Genomic DNA, 19,220 nt, shown 5'->3' with positions numbered 1-19,220 from the left:
ACAAAACTAAGGAACCAAATAAACATTTCTAAAAGCAAAATGAGGCAAATCACATTAATTGCTTGTATCTTAAATCAGACTTTTCTTTTCCCTTGGGGATGTATCTCTCTCAGTATCAGGTACAATTTTAATTCTTTTACATTCTCTTAAGTAAAACCACTCATTTTAAATAAAAAGCAAAATAATGTCATGAGTAATTTTTCATGGAATTGTGTTCTAAGTAGGTTTACAATTTTACTTTGTGGTTCTGGTAATGGCATATACTAGTCTAATAATTCTTACCTTCTTTATTAAATCTTACCTTGCTCTTACGTTTTTCAGTTGTGTTAATGTAAATGGTGGTCAGGTTCCTTGGAGACAGGGATTTGTGTTTCATTTACTGTTATATCCTGTGGATTAGAACAGTGCCTGGCACATTGTAGGCCTATACTGAATGATTGTAAAATAGTTGGCAGATACATTCAGCATCCATGGTACCAAGCAACTGTATTATAGGGCTTGAAAAAGCATCATCGCAATAAACTCTACTAACCCACAACTAAAGCCACATACATAATTGAAGTGCACCACTGAAGATAACTCCTAGTGGCTTTATCTTTTACTACAGAAATTTCCAAAAGCTTGTTAGCGAGAACATATAACTTCCGTGTTTCTGAGTAGGAAAAGAAATCCCTTGTGATGATTTGAAATGTAGCTTTTCATATTCATAAATTAAGATACCATAGTAGTTTAAAAGTAGTAAACTTCTGTTTGAAGAGCTAATGTTTAGCTAGGCCAGAGTTAGTGGTAAAGGCCATGCTTGGAAACAGCGACAAAATTCCAAATTCTAAATTGAGAACTAACCATTTCAGGCTATTTCCAACAAAGGGTAAAGTATGGGAAGTGAGATGATTTTGCTGCAAGTACCTGCACACTCCCCCTAGCCCTTCCTTTATTTAGCTGTCTCCCTTGCATAAGTTCCTTAATTGTAGATTTTCTATGCTTTTCAAAAAACTAGCTATATAAAAATTGCTTTTGTGACTCAATATAATCTACACTTCAAGGCCATCTCATTATTGTTAATGATTGGTAAGTGCCCCAGGTGTTATGGCCTAGGTTGATGTTTGCATTTCAGGGGAACTAGCTAACCCCCACCCCCACCCCAGTTTTCATTCTTAGACTGAAATAGAGTGGCTGCCTAATCAGATCATAATCCAACTAAGCCATTTCTTGATGCCCTTTTATGCTGTTCCTTGGGGCATCTAAAATGTCTATATATAAATACTCCTTTATTTTGGTCCTGCCTGAAATTTGGTAGGTTTGGTCTCTTGCCTACCTCTCTACAACTTAACAGAAGATTTGTTCTGAAAGGTGAGTAATGATAAGGGGGAACAAGTTTCTATTTTCTGTTTGTAATTACCAGATTTTCTCTTCTGTTTATATATTGTTCTGATGTAAAGAACCTAATAGTTATATAAAATTAGACCTTTTGTAAATAAATATAATTTACTAGAAAAGATGGCATCTTTTACTAAGTTGGATTTGTGTCCGCTTTTTCCTTTAAGTACCCCTTCTCCTATGCAGTTCTTTGCTGTGAGATGCTAGAGGCCCGCATTCTGTTTCCTCAGTGTAAAACTTGGCTCTATAAAAAAAACTATATCAAAGAAAGTATATCTAAACTTCTTGCATTTGTTTCTTGCTTTGAATTTTTTTCTTGGAATTCGGTCAGGTATTAGTTTTAAGAGAAATGAAAAACTTATCAGATTAATCCTTTTGCATATACTGAGCTGATCATCTTTGTAGACATTTCTGATAAAAATTTTAAAAATGTCTTAGGACTAAGAGCTGTTTTACCAAATATTAAAACTAATAGATATGCCCATTGTAAAGCTATCATAAGAGTGTAGCTTGCAGTCTAAAAAGGTAATTTTACAAAATCCAGTATGTTGAACCACAGTCTTTGATGGGTATCAAGTCCCTTCCTGTGCTAAGCATTGTTGAGTCGTCAGGGCCCCTTGGGCAATCAATGAATTTTAGTGGATTAGAATTTAGATGTTTTAGAGGATTGGGAGTTGAGAATAAGGATATTATTTTGGAAGTCACTGGTAATTATCTTTAAGAGTGGATATTAATGGTATATAATGCCCCACCCATACCTAACCATACCTGTATCTCATTTGAACTTACTGCTGTGCTTTGGTTTTGAAAACGTTTTTGAATTTGTAGAATATTAAAGATACTATTTCTTTTACCATGAGGCACAAACTAGAGAATTTTACTAACTGGAATTTAACTTTACCCCCTCTTTATAAAATAAAGCTTCAACGACATTGTATAACTGTGGCGTAAGAAGAGCGCTGAATTGGTAACAATAATTAAACTTTATTCATGCCTCTCTAAGAAAGTTTTGAGGGGCGCTCGGGAGACTTACCTTCATCTTAGGTCGTCTCAGAGGGCTGGAATGAAGCCCCAGGTCAGGCTCCTCTGCTCAGTAGGAAGTCTGCTTCTCGCTCTACCCCTCCTCCCCACTTGTGTTTTCCCTCTCTCTCAAATAAAATCCTAAAATGTTTTTAAACAGTTGTTTTAAGCCACTTGTACAGTTTTCTAAAATACCAAATTTCCTTGCTTTCCTAAAAAGAATATACTGAATGTTGCACTGATGATTTGGAATTAATAATTAAAAATATCAGCATGTTTGGTTGGGCAGTGGAAGCCAAACTGTTTGTACATACCTTGCCAACCAATGTAGTTTTTGGTTGCAGGGTTAAGTCTGTGCAGTCCACACGTAACCTATCCATATACACACAACATCCTCATTAAAACAAATTTGGGGGGTGTGGAGTAACATCTTCAACAAACACCAGTGTTTCTCTGGAAGCAATAAATTGGTAAATACAATTTTGGAGATGTATCCCCCACTACCAAATCTGTTAGGTTCTTATATTCCATACAGCAAGTGATCAGGAGCGTATCAGTAAGAAATAACTTCCTAGAAGATAAAAGTATGTAACACTGGTAAACCCTCCCTACCCCCCCCCATTAAAGTATGTCATGGAAGGACTACAACATTACAGGATAGTAGTGTAAATAGTTTATTTGCTCATATGTCATGAAAAGACCAGAAAAGTAACATGAATTGCTTTTTTATAAAACATTTCTAATATTGCTAAGAAGGCAAGCCCATTAATAAACAGAAAAGAACATGCCAACATTATTGTCTATTTGTTGATTAATAAATAGGCAACTATTTTAATATATGCTTTTTAGTAATTAAGCTTTGGAAAGCAGCCGCCTGTCAAAAAGGGCCAACTACTTGTGTTGTATCATAGTCAAATTGTGTGTTGTATCATGGTCAAATTGTTTTTTTCATCAAAATCAGTGTTAACAGACAAAATCTTGGCATGTTCTTTTTAAAGTACACATTATGAAAATGTGCTAGCAGGTGGCAGTTTTAAAAGTAATTTTTTGTAAATAGGTATGCTAAAGTGAAATGTGATAACTGATCCCTAAACTGTCCTTGCAGTTAAATATATATATTAAAAAAAAACTATAAGTTAAAATAACATTCAGATTGTATAGCACAGGCTGATGCATTTTTAAACAATATTTACAATATTACCCAGAGGCTTAGGTGGGAATTAAAGTGTAAAAACCATAAAAAACTGCACCAATTTTATAGCAAAATATCTGTACATTTAAAAAGAGATCATATAACTACACATTATCCAAGGAAAATGGGACCTTCACCAAGGGGTTCATATAAGCACAACATAAAATAAGAAATTCAGTGGTTAAATACTATACAATAAACTTTACAATTAATATATTGATGTACCAAGAAGTAAGCCAGAAGCAGAGTGTATAATATGTAAAGTACAAATCCGCTTTAGTCCAGTTTTTGACTTTGGAATGGATCAAGTGCCCTGCCAGAGAGGAAGGAAAAGTAACAGTGGCTTAGTTGGCCATTTAGTCCTATTATGTATCACTTAAGCTTAATCCAAATATGAACATTTCAAGCAATTTAATTTGCAATTTCCCATAAAGCAATGATGCCAAATATATCTTCTCCAGTTTACAAAAGGGGGGGGCGGGGGTGGGGGGTGGGCACTGCGATTGTCAGGAGAATAAGGCTAGGTTAACTACACTACTAGCTAGCAGAAGTAATCTGAAATGCTTGATAGAGCTAGTGAACTTCTCCCTGGCTAGCAAGGCACCAATTTCTGTTCAGGATAGGCCCATAATGGTCCTCAGAAATCCTAATACTGATTACTGAGATGTTAATTTTAGTGCTAATTAATAAATACATCTGCATTATTATTATTTTAAAAGCTGCCTCTAGCTGAAGAACACAGTACTGCAAAAAAATCTTACACAAATTTGTATGCCATCATATCCTTGCATTCATACTGGTGAACTCTCACAGGGTGTCCTACCCGAGTACAGCAGTGTAGAATGTAAAATGAGAGAGCTGAGTGACCTCTGTGCCACTGCAATGCATCCTGTTTGTACTTGGCTGGGGCTTGGTTATGGACAGGAGCTTATGTGACTTTCCTTCTTCCAGGTTGCAAGCCTTTAAAAATAACAAAGTTGATGGATATGTCTAAAACACAAAAGCAACTTTTTTCCTTAAACAACATCTCAGCAAAGGAAACCCACAGCAGTTGCATCCATGTTATTTACAACTTATCAGGAAACCAGGGTGTGCCATCATGGGACAATCACAATGGCAGATAATGAGTTTAATACGAAATTTACATTTTGGTTAAAAAATTGGGTAATACACTGGTGTAAAAAGATACCTAATCAAATCAAAACCTATTGCTTTGATTAATCTGAGCAGTTACTTCCACTTTTAGGCACTTGTTAACAAAGGTTGAAAGGAGAGCCCGTCATTTTTAAATTCCTGTGTGTTTGCTAAATCTGAGCCCTTAGAATATTTTATCAATGTTCAAGGTTGCGGTTACATGGTAGCACATAAAGTTCATGTGGAAAGTCTCATTCACGTATACTCTACTCATACAGGCAGGTCTCAGGTTCACATGGTTATCTCGGCTCCATTAACAGAACGCAGGTTCTGATCATCAAAGCGCCGCCTGACACTTCTCCTCACCGCATCGGCTCGTCTGTATGGTTGGTTTCTAAGATCTGTAAAGAGGAGAGTATCAATCAGAGAATTGCAACCTTTAGTATCATGTGTCTAAGCAAGACAAAGGTCAGCTGGCAGCCAATCAAAGCAGCTTGTGTAGAAGAGTCAGCTAACAGGTCCTTAAAACTCATTGACTATTTGAGCCAGACATGTACTTTGCCCTCAATATTTAAAGCAGGATGTAATACTGATGTGATTCTGGAACTTTTTAGAAAAATATATAGGAAAGGCAACTGTTCTTGTCACTGGCCAGAGAATCTAGAGAATCTAGCTGGAGTCTTATTTTGAAATGTTTCTTCAATTGGAAAAAGCATTGGCTTAGTTCTGTCCTTTTTCTTCTGGAAACCTGAATATCAATAATTGTAATGAATTTTAAACTGCAAAATTAATAAACCAACTACCCTATCCTATCTTTTCTGGAATTTTAATCACAGGACACTATGCTTATTTTGCAGGCAGAGGTCCCATTATTTGTATTCAGTTAGTATTAGCTGAGGTCTTTTTTTTATTTTGTGAAACACAATGCCCAATCACTAAACAAAAATAATCACTAAATCAAAATAATACTCCATTCCTGTACATTGTCTCCTGCCACCCAGTATTTCCTATTTTTCATTAGAGGGGAGAAGTGGTTTGGGCCTTCCAGCATTCTCCAATTTGTACTACAAATGCACAGAATGTTTAAAAATGCCTAATATAAAAAAAAAACAAAAAACCCTTGTTGAATGAATGACTCAACCACTGCATACTGGTTCAAGCAGGCACTGTTCTAGTAGAATACAGTGGGCTAAACAAAGACATTTTATTCTATGTAAACATTCTTAATACGAAATCATGCTTTTGTAATGAATACTTAAGGTAGGTAGCCTAGCCAGCAGGTAAGCTGCTTCTGACTGGATCAGGGTAGGTGGTGTACTCTGTGCACCCCCCCAACCCCGTCCCACTGTTTCATTTACTTAGTATTTATTTCCCTTCACATTGTTGACTTCTGTTAGGAGACATTCGATCTTTGAAAGGGGAAACATAACAGAATTTTTTATTCCTTTACCTACTCTGTAGCTTGAAAATGGAGCCAATGGGCCATATCTGGCCTACAAAATGTTTAGACCCCAACTTATACTTTTAAATACAATTTCCTAATCTTGTAATAGATAATTAATATATAAAAAGAGGGTTTCTGACTTCCCTTGGATAACTGGAGAGTCTGGCAATACTGAGCCCAAATTTTCACATGGCAAAAAGAAAGGAGCTGAGTGAGTGCTGAGACCTAGGCCCTCAGGTTCAGCATAGTCCCCACCAATCCTGACTCCTTGCAATTAGTCACCCTGCCTCACTCTTTCTAAATTCAAGGGAAGAATAGTTTTATACATGCCCTAATCCTCTCAAGCTTCTGCTTCTTGCCCAGAATGATAAGGCAAGGTCAGAATTCCACTTTTGGCTAAGGGTATGTGATGACTTGTAGCTCTATAATTCCTGAGTCTTCTGAACAATTGGGTCTGAAGATCCAAATCTTTCTTCAAAGGCTATAGATCATGTTCCCTGGCCAGGACTTGCTCTCAGTTTCTTCAAATCAAGAGGGGTTAACTGATTAATTCAGAGGCCAAGAAAACAGTAAGGGAAAGACAGCCTAGCACCCAAAGCAAGTACAATCATCAGCAAATACCCTTGCCCAAGCCATCACACTTGATAATTTGGAAGCAGGCCACACAGAGTCCAACAGAGAGGCTCTGCCTCACATCACTGGAATGTGAGGTTACAAAAACTTCTCCCTTGTCAGGCTCTCACCAGTATTACCCTCAGCCATAGACTGAAACCACCGATCTGCATACAGAGAGAGGAGGAAGCTAAGTAAAAAGTGATGCTTGCCAGCTCTGTGTATCCTCCACCACCGGTGTGCTAGAAGAAATCCTTACCCTCGAGTGAACATTTGGAAATTTAGTGATATTATTCTTCTTTAAGGCTAAACAGAAAAAAACAAAAACACAAAATGATGGTTAAGTAAAAATGGGATGAAAATGGAAAGCAATTCAACTTAGTGCTTAACATACCCGGCATGTTAGCCAACAGGGGAGGAGAATGGGAGGCCATTAATACAAGAGGTGTTAGATAAAACAAGTGAAAGATCAGAGTGTCTTCCCACCCAGCTCTCTGACCACCCAAATCCAAGCTGCTTTGAAGTTTGGCTCCAGGATGAGAGTCCAGCCACAAAACTGACAGGAACATTAGCTGAGCAGATGACAGTGTCTAGCCTTGTTAATAAGCACGGGTGGGTAAGTATGCTGCAGAGCAAGCAACAACGCACCACATCCTCTTGAGATCGTCAAAGACAGAGGAACATACATAACAAGTATAATTCACAGAAGAGTTAATGCCACAAAACAAACACGTAACCTGTTCCATGTCAATCTCAACGTGGGAGTTCTATCTAATTAGAGTATGGGCTTCCCTTGTCCCTTTTCTAATCAGCTGGACACTGCAAAGAAGTTTCTTATCTAGCCATCAGGAACCAAGGGCAAGCAGTTTACTACTTGAAAATATGGGGATTTTTTTTTTCTAAGACTAGTGGCATTTTCCAATAATAGGTATTTGCTATTAGTATTTCTGGATGCCACCCTCCTAACCAAAAAAGCAGGTCCAGATATCATCTCATCACAAGAGAAATACCCTGGATTTGACATGGAACAGTTGCAGTGAAGAAGCGTGAATGAGAGACTATGGGGGAGTTCCTAAAGCCTTTGTTTTCACTTTCTGCCTCACAGCCCTGCTCCAATGTGGAACTGCTGGTAACCGAACTTGGGCATGACACCCAGAAGGAAAAGAGGCCGGGTATAACGTTATGGATTGCCTATATCAACTTATACAGACTTCCATGTGCCCAGGGTTCCTCGCTTGTACTGTGAGCTCCACACTGTGGGTGATGGCTAGAGATGACATAAGACAGTTAAGAAAGTCCCAATTTACAACTGTGTGGTTCACAGTTCTTTCAGCATATCATTTTTCAACTTCTGGGCACTTTGCATTCCTGAGCACTTGCACACAGCTCATTTTGTTATCAAGGCATGCTAACTGAATACAGAAAGGAGGCTGGTTTAATATCTGGTTTAATATCTGTTAAACCTATTAAAACACAGCAAATGCTCAATAAATGTTTGGTATAGTTAGTTATTGTTATTAATGACTATCATTTTGTACTCAAAGGCACTAGCCCAAAAGCCTTATAACCACTCAGCTGCTGATCCTAGTGCTAATTCTCAAAAGTCATGCTCAATTTACAATATTGTTCTAAAAATTTCTACAAGCAATTCTATTATTTCAACTCACACACACTCAGACCACCGCAGGCATGTGGATTCACAGACATAGGAAAGTGGCAGTGAGTGAACAGTAATGACAGGCGTGCAAAACCATGCAGTGTGAAGGCAACATAAACTACAACATGGCGGAGACGGAGATGCCATGCTAGCATCTTCGGGGGTCCTAGCAGACATACAGAGGGACATAAGAGGTCAAAAAATCTGTAGCCACCTTTTAAGAGCATCGGGTGAGAAAGAGTAATAGTTTAGTAATGGTATTCCTCAGTAAGAACAGGTTCGCAGAAAAATCGAGAGCCACGCTTGGCGGTACGAGCAGTAAAGGGCACAGTCTTCAGCACTGCATCGAAAATGACAGCCAAATAAGACAAACAGAAGAGAGTAAAAAGCCAGGATCTATCACATTAGTACACGGTTAGTGCTTTCTTAATCATACCTGGAGATGGGGAAAGGCAATGTACACCCAAGTGAGTTCATTAAGTCTAAAACAGTTCTCAGTCTGGGGCTTGGCGGATGGGAAACGAAAAATGTTTTAAAGAGAATAAAAACGGTAGGATCTATAAGCAGATACTCATTCAACTCCACCAGCAGCTTAACGATGAGATCAGGCAAATAGAAAATGTACATCTTGCTCATTTGACAACCCAGGGGTCACCGAGATGGAGAACAGCCTACTGGAAAAGGAGCTCCCTCAGTGCCAGGGAAACAAAGAGAGGTGCCCAACAATTGGGGACTTTACCTGAGGGGCCATGTGCAAACCAATGCAGAGTGAACGAGGAGACATGGGCAGGCACGCGCGTACAGACTGTGTGTGCGCCATCCACAGACACAGGCATGTTACCAGCCACTTACCTAGCCACTGACGACTGAGACCGCTTTACGCTAGGCCAGAAACTCTTATTGACTTCCTGTTAGTGATCTATGTACCTATTTTATTTCCTTGGGTCTGAACTGGTGAAAAAAAATGATAGTTTTGGCTTTGGGGATCCCTAATTATGATGGTAAGCTATTCACAAAAAATGAGAAATCAAAATTCTGACAGTTATATTCTTAAAGAATTAGGATAGCTGGGGACATGTGACTAATGTGTACTTGATGTTAAAAAGTTGTTAGTTTTGGAGGTGTGTGACAAAGATACTCTGGCTATGATTGTTTGCTTTATTGTAGAATCCTTATCTTTTGAAGACACATACACTGAAATACAGATGACATTGTAGGTCTTGGATTTGCTTCAGAATCCCAGAGATTAGGGAATGGGGAGCAGGTAGAAGCAGACACATAACAAGACTGGCCATGAGTTGAGAATTGTTAAAAGATGATCGGTATACAGAACTCCTCGGGCTGTTCTCTGTACTTTCGCATTGTGTATTTTAAAAATCCTCTACAATAAAAAAGTGCTAAGTATCTTGGAAGCTAAAAAAAAAAAAAAAACAGTATTCATATGCAACAGACATGAAAGTCACTTGTAGCCAATGCCACAGACAGTGGCTCCAATTATTGTCCCAACTATAAGAGAATGCAGAATCTCTGGAGAATGGATTCAAGCAGCAAGCATTAAGCTACAACTTAATCAGACAAGAATCAAGCTGGGTTAGATACCACTCATTTCTAGCTGAGCAGCCTGAGAAGCCTGTTGGCCTATCAGAACGAAAGCTCTAGCTCCTGATTTCCTCTTGTCTTCAGTTACTTTGAATGAATTAAAAAGGCTTTTAAAGAGCATGCTGGAAAAATCTGTACTGTGGTTAGTACACAACCCTGCGTGGGCCTTGTCCATGGTACTTATTAGTCAGGCAGGTGGGTGGGAGGGGCCACAAGGTAGAAAATGGAGCAGGGAACTAAACCCAAGACAGTGGAAAATCATCAGGAGGAGGAGCCTGGTGAAATCTGTGGGGTTCCAATGATAATGAGGAAAGGGTTCTCAGAGAGTGCTGGGGTTTTCTGACAGGCAGTATACAGGCTACTAGGAATCTACTTCCAACACTAGCACAGAGTCCTTCCCCATAACTCTGGGTCTGCACCAAGTCACTTGAAGACCCTCATAAATTCTGACCAAAAGTAGCAAGCTGTGGAAGGGGTCCACTGTGGGCAGGGTCAGTGGGGTCTCTACGGGCCACTAGGAGAAAATATCTTTTACCTGTGATAATGTCTTCAATGGCACCATCTTTTCCTTCATATACATGTCTGTTATCTTTCACTTGTCGCCTTCTCAATTCTGCAATTAATTCCTGCTGCTGCCTCTTTGATTTGTGGGAAGGAGACTGAGGAGAAAGAAGGATGGCAGAGATGAGAGGGACCAGCACCCATGGGGGCTTGAGAAGATCCAAACTGTGTCTGAGCATTCTGTTACCAACAAGCAGCCTCAGCCAAAAACACAAGCAGCCCCATCCCAACATCCTGCTCAGAGAAACTCTCAGAAAGCTTCTGGGGGAAAAAAAAAACTTTCTGGGAAAACCATGCAGAACTCCAGCTGGCGGCAGTGGGAAGGCTGGATAGTCTGGCTACAAGAGGCAGCTGGGGACAACCATCCATTTCTCGAGCTTTGGTGCAGAGGATGGGGATGAAGAACACCCTGACCTCCAGCCCTGTGGCCTGCAGCACTCAAGCTGCTTCCCTCCCGGGAATCCTCCATCCCGTTCCTTGGAGTGAAGCGGCCAGCCATGGAGGCTGCACCAAGGGCGACCCCATGAAGCCTTCCCTGGACCCCCCGCAGGTCCTCATCGGGCTACCTGGCATGATCTCTCTAGGCAGCCACAAGACTTAAGTTCCTGATCTCTGTACGCCCGGAAAAGCTGCACACACCTGTTCTTCACTTCTTTCTACTGTGTGCGGAACAAAGGATGAACAACAAATCCACGAGCCCAGCTTCCAAGCCCTGGCAGAAAGCCGTCCGGCATGCGTGCAGGTCTGGCATTTGCCCCCTTCCCTGCTGGCCCAGATGAGGCCGTCTCAGGCCCTGGCCACGTCTCACCTTTGGATCCTGCTGCTCCATCAGAGCTTCCTGCTCTAGGAGTTTTTCCATGAGGGCTTGTTCCTGCTTTTTCCTCAGCTCATTTTCCTCTTCTGCTTGCTGGGCAAAGTCAAAGGAACCCAAAGATTAGTCCATGGAAATGACAGCCATCAAGGTATTTTAAAGTCGCTCCTAAGAGAATGTTGGCGAGCCAGGCATCAGAGTGGAGGGGAAGGGACCAGATCTACATTTAGGCTTATCAGGGACACTGATCCGGGCTTTCCCTGTTGGTCTCTATCACATCTCCTCAACATCCAGCAATCATGATGTACCTTGTCCAGAAAGTCTTTCCTGAGGCCTACCCCTCCCCACACACACACACTGCTTCTCAGCCTGTCCCAGAGATGTGGATGGAAACTATCCAGGCAGCTCTGCTCTGGGATTTCCATGTGAGCTTGTTTTGCTTCCAGAACCTGTCCACCTACCTATAGTTTTTTCCAAAAGCAAGAGTTCAGATTCCTCTCCTTCTGCCCATTGTTAGGGGAAAACCTCCATTCCCTTGCCTCTTATTTCCTCCAGGGGGTCTCACCCCACAGCTCACTCCTTCCCAAGGGCAACAGAGTGACTAGTCTGATGAGTTTGGGACAGGAAATCAAGACAGGCTCACCCCTGCTCAGCCCTCCTGCACATTCTCTGCTTCGAAGCCAGCCTCCCTAAAGAGACTTCTAACGGTCTCGCTGTGAAGCGTTAGAGTCAGTTATCTAGTTTAGGGCTGAGGTAGAAGCTCACAGACACTCACCACACCCTCCAGTCCAGCTATTATCAAGAATAAAGTTTACATTTTGGACCCCTTTACTTCTGCCTTAAGTTACATTCTGGTTCAGACTTGGGAAGCGAAAGGAGGGATGACATCCCACAACCCCAGTGTCTGCCCAAAAGGTCCCCAGGTCACTGTTAGCCTGGGAGCATTCATCGTGCAGTACCCATGGCCAGTAAAACACCCCACACCGCCACTGCCTGACGGAGACCCCTCAGAGCCCCCTAACAGGACGCGGGGTGAAACGACAATGTGGAAGGGGCTCACTGACAGGCTCTGACCTGTGCCCCACACAGATCACCAAGGAACTTCGCTTTTTCCTTTGCTTTAGCCCTGCTGAAGTATCGGGCTTTGGGACCAACCAGACCCACTTCCCAATTTATATTCTACAATTTAAAAATAGCCCATATTTTTCTGTACAGACCTCAGGCTCACAGTTTTTTATGGGAAGAAATGTGGTCCCAGCACATAACAAGAATCCCTGTGAGTCACGTCTGCAGGACACAGGCACTTCCAGCCAGTGAACCCCGAGCACCATGGTTAGCAGTGGCTGGGGACCAGAGACCACCTCCAGCGTCCAGGTCTCTGTCCTGTGTTCGGGTTCAGCCTCCCTTTCCCTTCTGCAAACAGCTTGTGACATCTCTGCCACACGAAGCCATGCTGATTGATAAATAATGTAACCTGAATTTCAGGAAAAGGCCAAAGGACGATTCTGGAGCTAGGGAAGTGACCCACTATCTCCAAGAGATTGTTTCTCAAAAATGTAGATGACCTGGGGCACCTGGGTGGCTCCCCAGCATCTACCTTCGGCTCGAGTTATGATCCCAGGGTCCTGGGATTGAGGCCCACATCAGGATCCCTGCACAGTGGGAGTCTGCTTCTCCCTCTCCCTTTTCCCCCCAAACCCTGTCATGTTCTCTCCCTCAAAGTAAATAGAATCTTTAAAAAAAAAAAAAAAAGCCTCATCCCTCCTCCCCTATAATCACACTCCTCCTTCCTCTACCAACGTTACTGAGGTCATACTTCCACAACCTTGGCGAGTACAGCCTGCAATGTCTCCTAAGGGCACTAACAGCCACTAACAGCTGCTAACAACCACCTCCCCCCACTCCCCCCACTTATTCTTTCTCAAGGAACAAATTCTTCCAACACCATGCTTCTTTGGGTCACATGCTTTTTCAAGACCATAGCTCTGGACTGTGTCAAACAGGCTATTTAAAGGAAGGGCCACTGTTGGTCCAGATGAGGAAACAGACAGCTAGCATTCTACCTAGCACCATCCTTCAGTCCACGCCAGAGAAATACTGGTCTAGATGACCTAACGGCTTGGGCAGGACACGCACGAGCAGGATGTCCCTGACCTCAGCTACAGTACCCTTGCCACAGGCCAGAGGCCACTCCTTTCACCTGTCCAACAACTGCATGGGAAGCCTGGAGTTTCTAAGTCCTTCACCCGCCCCCACAAGAGTGAACAGTCAATGAGGAAGAGATGATTCTGGAGTGTATTCACTTGCCCCAAAGGGCAGTCAAGAGTTTTTGTCTTTAGGCTGAACCGCAGGCCTGGCTGGCTGGAGACAAGGGAGCATGGTGGGCTGAGGGCCCCAGGAACACGCAGCCCCCACAGGAGTAGAGACCGTTCAGACTCTCGCTGACCTCCTAGATCTGCTGCCTGAAGGAACAGGGGAGGCCGCCACACAGCAGCGGAGACCAGAGACCAGACGCAGGTCTGGAGGACACCCCCTTGATGACCAGCACCAAGCAAGGCTATTTACCTTATAGGCTTTCACAAACCGGACAAAGACGGGAAAGAAGACAGAGGGTGGAGTCGTCTTGGGGTTTTCTCCAAAATACTTCACCACATCATCAAAAGCATCCTGTAAAGAAGCAAACTCCTCAAGTTTCATAAAGTCCAGCATGTGAACCTGACCCCTGGGGGAAGAGCAGCAGGGGGGATCCAGCCACTGCAACAGCATTCCTGCGGACCCCTCCCATCCCCATGATCCTCTGGGGTCTCCTGGGTCCTCTGAACGCTAGGCAAAGGTGAGCAGGAGGCAAAGGTGCCACACAGGATTCATCTCTGGGACCAACTGTGTTTCTACATAAGGTCTCTCTCTCTTTCCTTCTCTCTCTCTCTCTCTCTCTCTCTCACACACACACACACACACACACACACACACGAGGAACTACCCTTTTCAAGAGCTTCCTGAGGCCATGGGGCACAGGGTTAGAAGGGATCTCAAAAGTCAACTCAGACTCCAATCCCCGCTGGCTGCTTCAATGCGCCTTACAGTGTCCCCACCTCAGGGACACTCAGGTCTCTGCTTAAACGCCTTCCCGGGGGCGCCTGGGTGGCTCAGTGGGTTAAGGCCTCTGCCTTCGGCTCGGGTCATGGTCCCGGGGTTCTGGGATCGAGCTCCGCGTCGGGCTCTCTGTTCGGCGGGGGGCCTGCTTCCTCCCCTCTGTCTCTCTGCCTGCCTCTCTGCCTACTTGTGATCTCTGTCTGTCAAGTAGATAAATGGAATATTAAAAACAAAAACAAAAACAAAAACGCTTTCCCGGCACGGGACAGCCTCGTTTGGGAGCCATCCCACCCCATCTGCGTTGAGTCCCCACCACACTCTGCCTTCCCTTCTGTGATGGCATGCAGTCCACTTGGGCTATTTTTCAAGGCTGTAAACTTAACCCCCGGGGTAGCAGGAGATTTCGAGGTCAAGGCCCACAGAAACCCAATATGCCGGGAAGGAAAAGTGCTTTGCAAAGCACAGGAACGACACACGCTGGCCTCACGCAGAGGGAGCCTAGGAGTGAGAGGGGAGGGGCAAGAGAGAGGGAGGACCTATACAGAACAGGGTGAAGACTCCAGATCAGAAGAGGACAGTGAACAGAACAGGGACAATATTCAGAAAGAGCTCACCCAAGGGAGTCATTAGCTAAAGAAGAAATCCACCCTCAGCAGACGGAGGGCCATGTTCCCCCAGAGCCAGGCCAGCACCCAAGTGGGTTTAAGGGATCCAAACACGTCCCTGTGCGTGGCCAGGGTACAGCTCCTTACCTGTGCAATCTTCGCGTCATCCTGCAGCTTCTTCAGCTTCCCCTCGTTGTTGAGGATGAACTCCTTCAGCAGCGTGTTGTGGTCGTGCATGGTGTACTCCCTCTTGGTTAAGTCCATGCCCCTCTGGAGCTCCTTGACGTCCAGTAAAACATTCTCGAGGGAGACTGAAGCAGAGACAGCAATGTCCCCGTGAATGTCAAAACCACAGTGAGTCTGGCTGGTATGCCCAGTTCTCAGTGGATTCCTAGGGTCACTAGACCCCAGGGGCTTCAGGCCTTAGATCTTTCGGAACAGAGACCTTAGCATATGAATAAGTTACTAGTGCTCGCTACCCTACAGTGCATTAGCTTCCATATATGCATTAATTCATTTGCACTATTAGCTCGATTTGCCAACAACAAATACCATCAACAGGTTACGTGGCCTGCCCTATATCGTACAGCTAGAAGGTGGCCAAAATGGAGTTCAGTGAACAACCATGGACTCCACATCCTGGGACTATACCCAGCTATCCCATTTCTCTTACACGAGAGGAGAACCTATTGGTCTGTAGGCTCAGAGACTCCTTAACTGTGTGGCGGCCCAAGATCTGATCCTCCTGCACTCCGACCTCATTTACATTCCCATAGCTCTCCAGCAGGGGGCAGCATTAAGATGTCCAAGTTGAGAACCGCTACCCACCAGAAACCAAGCAATCCTGGACAGGCTCTTTTTCTCAAAGAAGCCTTCGCTGCTTCAGAAGGGTTTCTCGGCACCAGCCTTTCCATCTCCTGTGTGGCCACCCTCCCAGAGCAGGTGCCTTCCTGGTACCTTCTGGGCCCTCCCTCGGCCCCCTGCAGCCCAACTCAGCTCTGCAAGTGGATGAATTCCATGAGGCAGTCGGGTTTTTCCCTTGCTAGACTCACAGTCTTACTCAACTTCGACTCCTCAGTGCTTAGGACAGTGCCCAGTACACCGCAGGGACTCCGAAAGGCTCACTGGATTGGCAAAGGAGTGACAGAGGAGTGAGGGTATAAAGATTCCATGTCAGTTAACCTGGTAGCCAGAGAACAACTCAGCCAGAGAACCTCCGTCTGGAACTCCACCTTCCCTGACTGATTTTTTCCAGCACTTCTGGGGAATCGCAGTTGGGCCAAACAAAACGGCCAAAACAAAAATTTTTGCTGACACAATTTTGTTCATTGTGATGCTAAAGAATCCCTCTTTAGGCAAAGAGAAACCTGGAAGGAGGAAAAGCACTGCCTCCTGAGCCTTGACCTCAGCGGGTCTGTCACAGCCTGCACCTCACAGCCCTTCACAGTCAAAACATCAGTCCCGCCTGCCTCTGTCCCTGCTGCCTGGGCGCCTCCACTAGGGCTCCCCGGGTATCTGTCCCCAGCTAGCGCCGCATCATCTCTTTCATTCCCTCACTCATTTACCTCTGCCCCCCAGCAATTTGCTAGGGCCTAGGGGAATTATAACGAAAACTCGATTATATTCATAAATGCACAGGTTGGAAGGAACATGCAAACTGTTAGAATAAAACTGGAGAAATCTTGTGTGCAAGAGTGGTGTGGGGGCATGCTCTGTGGTAACAACCCACACGGAGCCGCCGCTTACTTTGAGGAAGTCAGAGAAAGCCTTGCCCACAAAGATTCGATTCGCTAAGCCTGAAGTAGGCCCCGGGAATGTGAATTTATACTAAGCACCTTGGCTGCTCGGGGTTCAAGAACCTTATGTGAGAATTCCAGTATGTAACCAACTCTGGGGTCAACATGCGTCTGGTTCCTTTTTCTAGCCGAATGGTCTCTGGAGAGGACACGCTACATTAGACACTACACCAAGTGAGAAGATGTGGGCTCTAGTCCTGTTTCTATCACGTTCTACCCCTGTGACCTCGGACAAGCTATGGAACCTCTGAAAATGTCAGTTTTCTCACCTGTAACTCGGGGATACCATTATGTACCCATTATAGGCCAGCTACCCCAGAATCACTTGATGGTTTAAATGAGAAAATGCATAACTGTTATGGCACAATAACAGCCCAAAGTACTGATAATTTAGCTTGTGCTCATGCTAAAGGCACAGTGTTGGGAACTACCACACCTGAGCAAGTGGGACAGCCCAAAATCAAACTCAAATGTTTCTTGGGGGGTGACTTTCAGATCTTCACTCTCCTGTTTCAACAACAGCAACAGACTGAGAAGGACACTGAAAGGAAGTGGAAGTGGCCCAAGGTCCAGAGCCCCGACTCTGTACAGAGGACGCAGAGAGGTCTCCCTTGTGTCCCTAGTCACTACGGCTCCCAGGCGTGGGCAACACCATGGCCTACGCACCTCGGCCAAGAGTTTCGGACTTTCGCCTTGCCTTTCAAAGGGGTTCCGAAGACCGGTCAAGCAGGGGATGGCTCCCCCGGGACCCGTGATTAAAGGCACCTGATCCCCAGGGGTAGCAGGAAGAGCCAAAGCCAAGTACCTGCGGCAGCTTTCTCCACATAGTGAAGCTCGTTATAAAACAGGGACACTTGGTGATATTTCTCTTTTACCACATTTGAAATGTAGTGCAACAGTGTTTGCTTTCGGTCTGTCGACTTTGTATCTAAGAGCTGAAAACAAAAGGAATACGGGTTAGTTAGAGCGAAGGAGGATGGGGAGCTTGCCCCCCACCATGACGTCCTTCCACTCAGAGTACAGCACCCCAAAGTGGACCAAAAAATCCTCCCGTGGGGGGCGCCTGGGTGGCTCAGTGGGTTAAGCCGCTGCCTTCGGCTCGGGTCATGATCTCGGGGTCCTGGGATCGAGTCCCACATCGGGCTTTCTGCTCAGCAGGGAGCCTGCTTCCTCCTCTCTCTCTCTGCCTGCCTCTCTGCCTACTTGTGATCTCTCTCTGTCAAATAAATAAATAAAATCTTTAAAAAAAAAAAAAAATCCTCCCATGGGAGGGTCAAGCCTGGACATGTTCTTCGCTAAACCAGCCCACTGACTTGTAAAGGAGACCACAGGACTTCTCTCCCGGGGTATGTTCGGTGTCGGGGACGATTCCAACACACATCTCCACTCACCTGAAACCACCCCACTGCACATCTGCCACACCACCTCCCCCGGCTAAAAGGTAGGAAGCCACCAGTTTGAGGGTGAAGGAGCAGAGGAGTGAGCAGAGAATCAGCAGGCGTGCAGGTACTGCCCATAAGGCAGGACTCTTAAAGTGCGGTCGGCACGATTCTAGCTCAGCTCGTTCTTCTTCCCCAGCCTCCATGACACACGGCAGCCGGGCTTGCCACACATGCCCGCCTCGGGCAGAACTGGGACTCACCTGGACACTCCCTACCAAACAGCCGTGTCTCCCCAGGGCTTGGGACTCAGCCTACTGCCCAACCCCCTCATGTGGAAGCCACGTTAGCCCCGCACAGCCTTGGGGGGAGAGGAATCCACAGAGGATTTTCTCTAGGCCTGCCCATCTAAATCAGATGACTGAAAAGATGCACACTCTTTTCCATCCAGAAATATAGTATTTTATATATATATATATATATATATGAATGGCATATATGTACTTAGAATATATACATGTTTAGAAAAAATATATATATATATAAATAGAAAATACAGAAAAGTAAAAAGAAGCACTTTGGAAAAAAAAAAACCCTAATTCTGTTCAACCTCTCTGTTAATATCTTAACCTACTTCCATTCAGTTTTTTCCTACATATTTTACTTGGGTGAACTCAACCAGTCCATGCAATTTACACCCTTTTTCAGACACAAAATTATCCATTCCTTTGAAAATTCTTCACAAACATTCTAAGAGTTAAAGAATAGTTTACCATATTAATTATTATTATAGTTAATAATTTCCCCAAATGTTGGATCTTCATATTGTTGCTTATTATCTGCAATTATAAAATAAATAAAGCATTCATAATTCAGATTCCTGAGGAAAGAGTCCCAGACATGGAAACACTGGGTCAAAGGGCATGAGGATTTTTAAGTT

The 19,220-nt window shown here is 44.1% G+C and overlaps 1 protein-coding gene across 4 annotated transcripts in view; it reads right to left on the bottom strand.

Annotated features, from left to right (window-relative positions):
- Nucleotides 1–3,055: 3,055 nt before the first annotated feature.
- FMNL2 (formin like 2) overlaps nucleotides 3,056–19,220 on the bottom strand; it is a 324,964-nt gene continuing 308,799 nt past the window's right edge. The window contains exons 21-27 of one of the 4 annotated variants that reach the window (XM_044242072.1): nucleotides 17,707–17,836; nucleotides 15,253–15,416; nucleotides 13,973–14,074; nucleotides 11,405–11,503; nucleotides 10,571–10,694; nucleotides 7,039–7,085; nucleotides 5,004–5,124 (exon numbers count right to left, since the gene is read on the bottom strand). In XM_044242072.1, coding sequence (XP_044098007.1) covers nucleotides 5,086–5,124; nucleotides 7,039–7,085; nucleotides 10,571–10,694; nucleotides 11,405–11,503; nucleotides 13,973–14,074; nucleotides 15,253–15,416; nucleotides 17,707–17,836 — 705 coding nt within the window. In that variant the 3' untranslated portion in view covers nucleotides 5,004–5,085. Of the gene's footprint in view, nucleotides 5,125–6,991; nucleotides 7,086–8,650; nucleotides 8,777–10,570; nucleotides 10,695–11,404; nucleotides 11,504–13,972; nucleotides 14,075–15,252; nucleotides 15,417–17,706; nucleotides 17,837–19,220 lie in introns of all 4 variants that reach the window. The other 3 variants (XM_044242070.1, XM_044242071.1, XM_044242069.1) reach the window with 3 other exon arrangements.

This window comes from Neovison vison, chromosome 3, assembly GCF_020171115.1.
Source record: "Neovison vison isolate M4711 chromosome 3, ASM_NN_V1, whole genome shotgun sequence".
NCBI lineage: Eukaryota > Metazoa > Chordata > Mammalia > Carnivora > Mustelidae > Neogale > Neogale vison.
The sequence above is the reverse complement of the archived record's forward strand: the minus strand, read 5'-3'. Positions and strand labels throughout refer to the sequence as shown.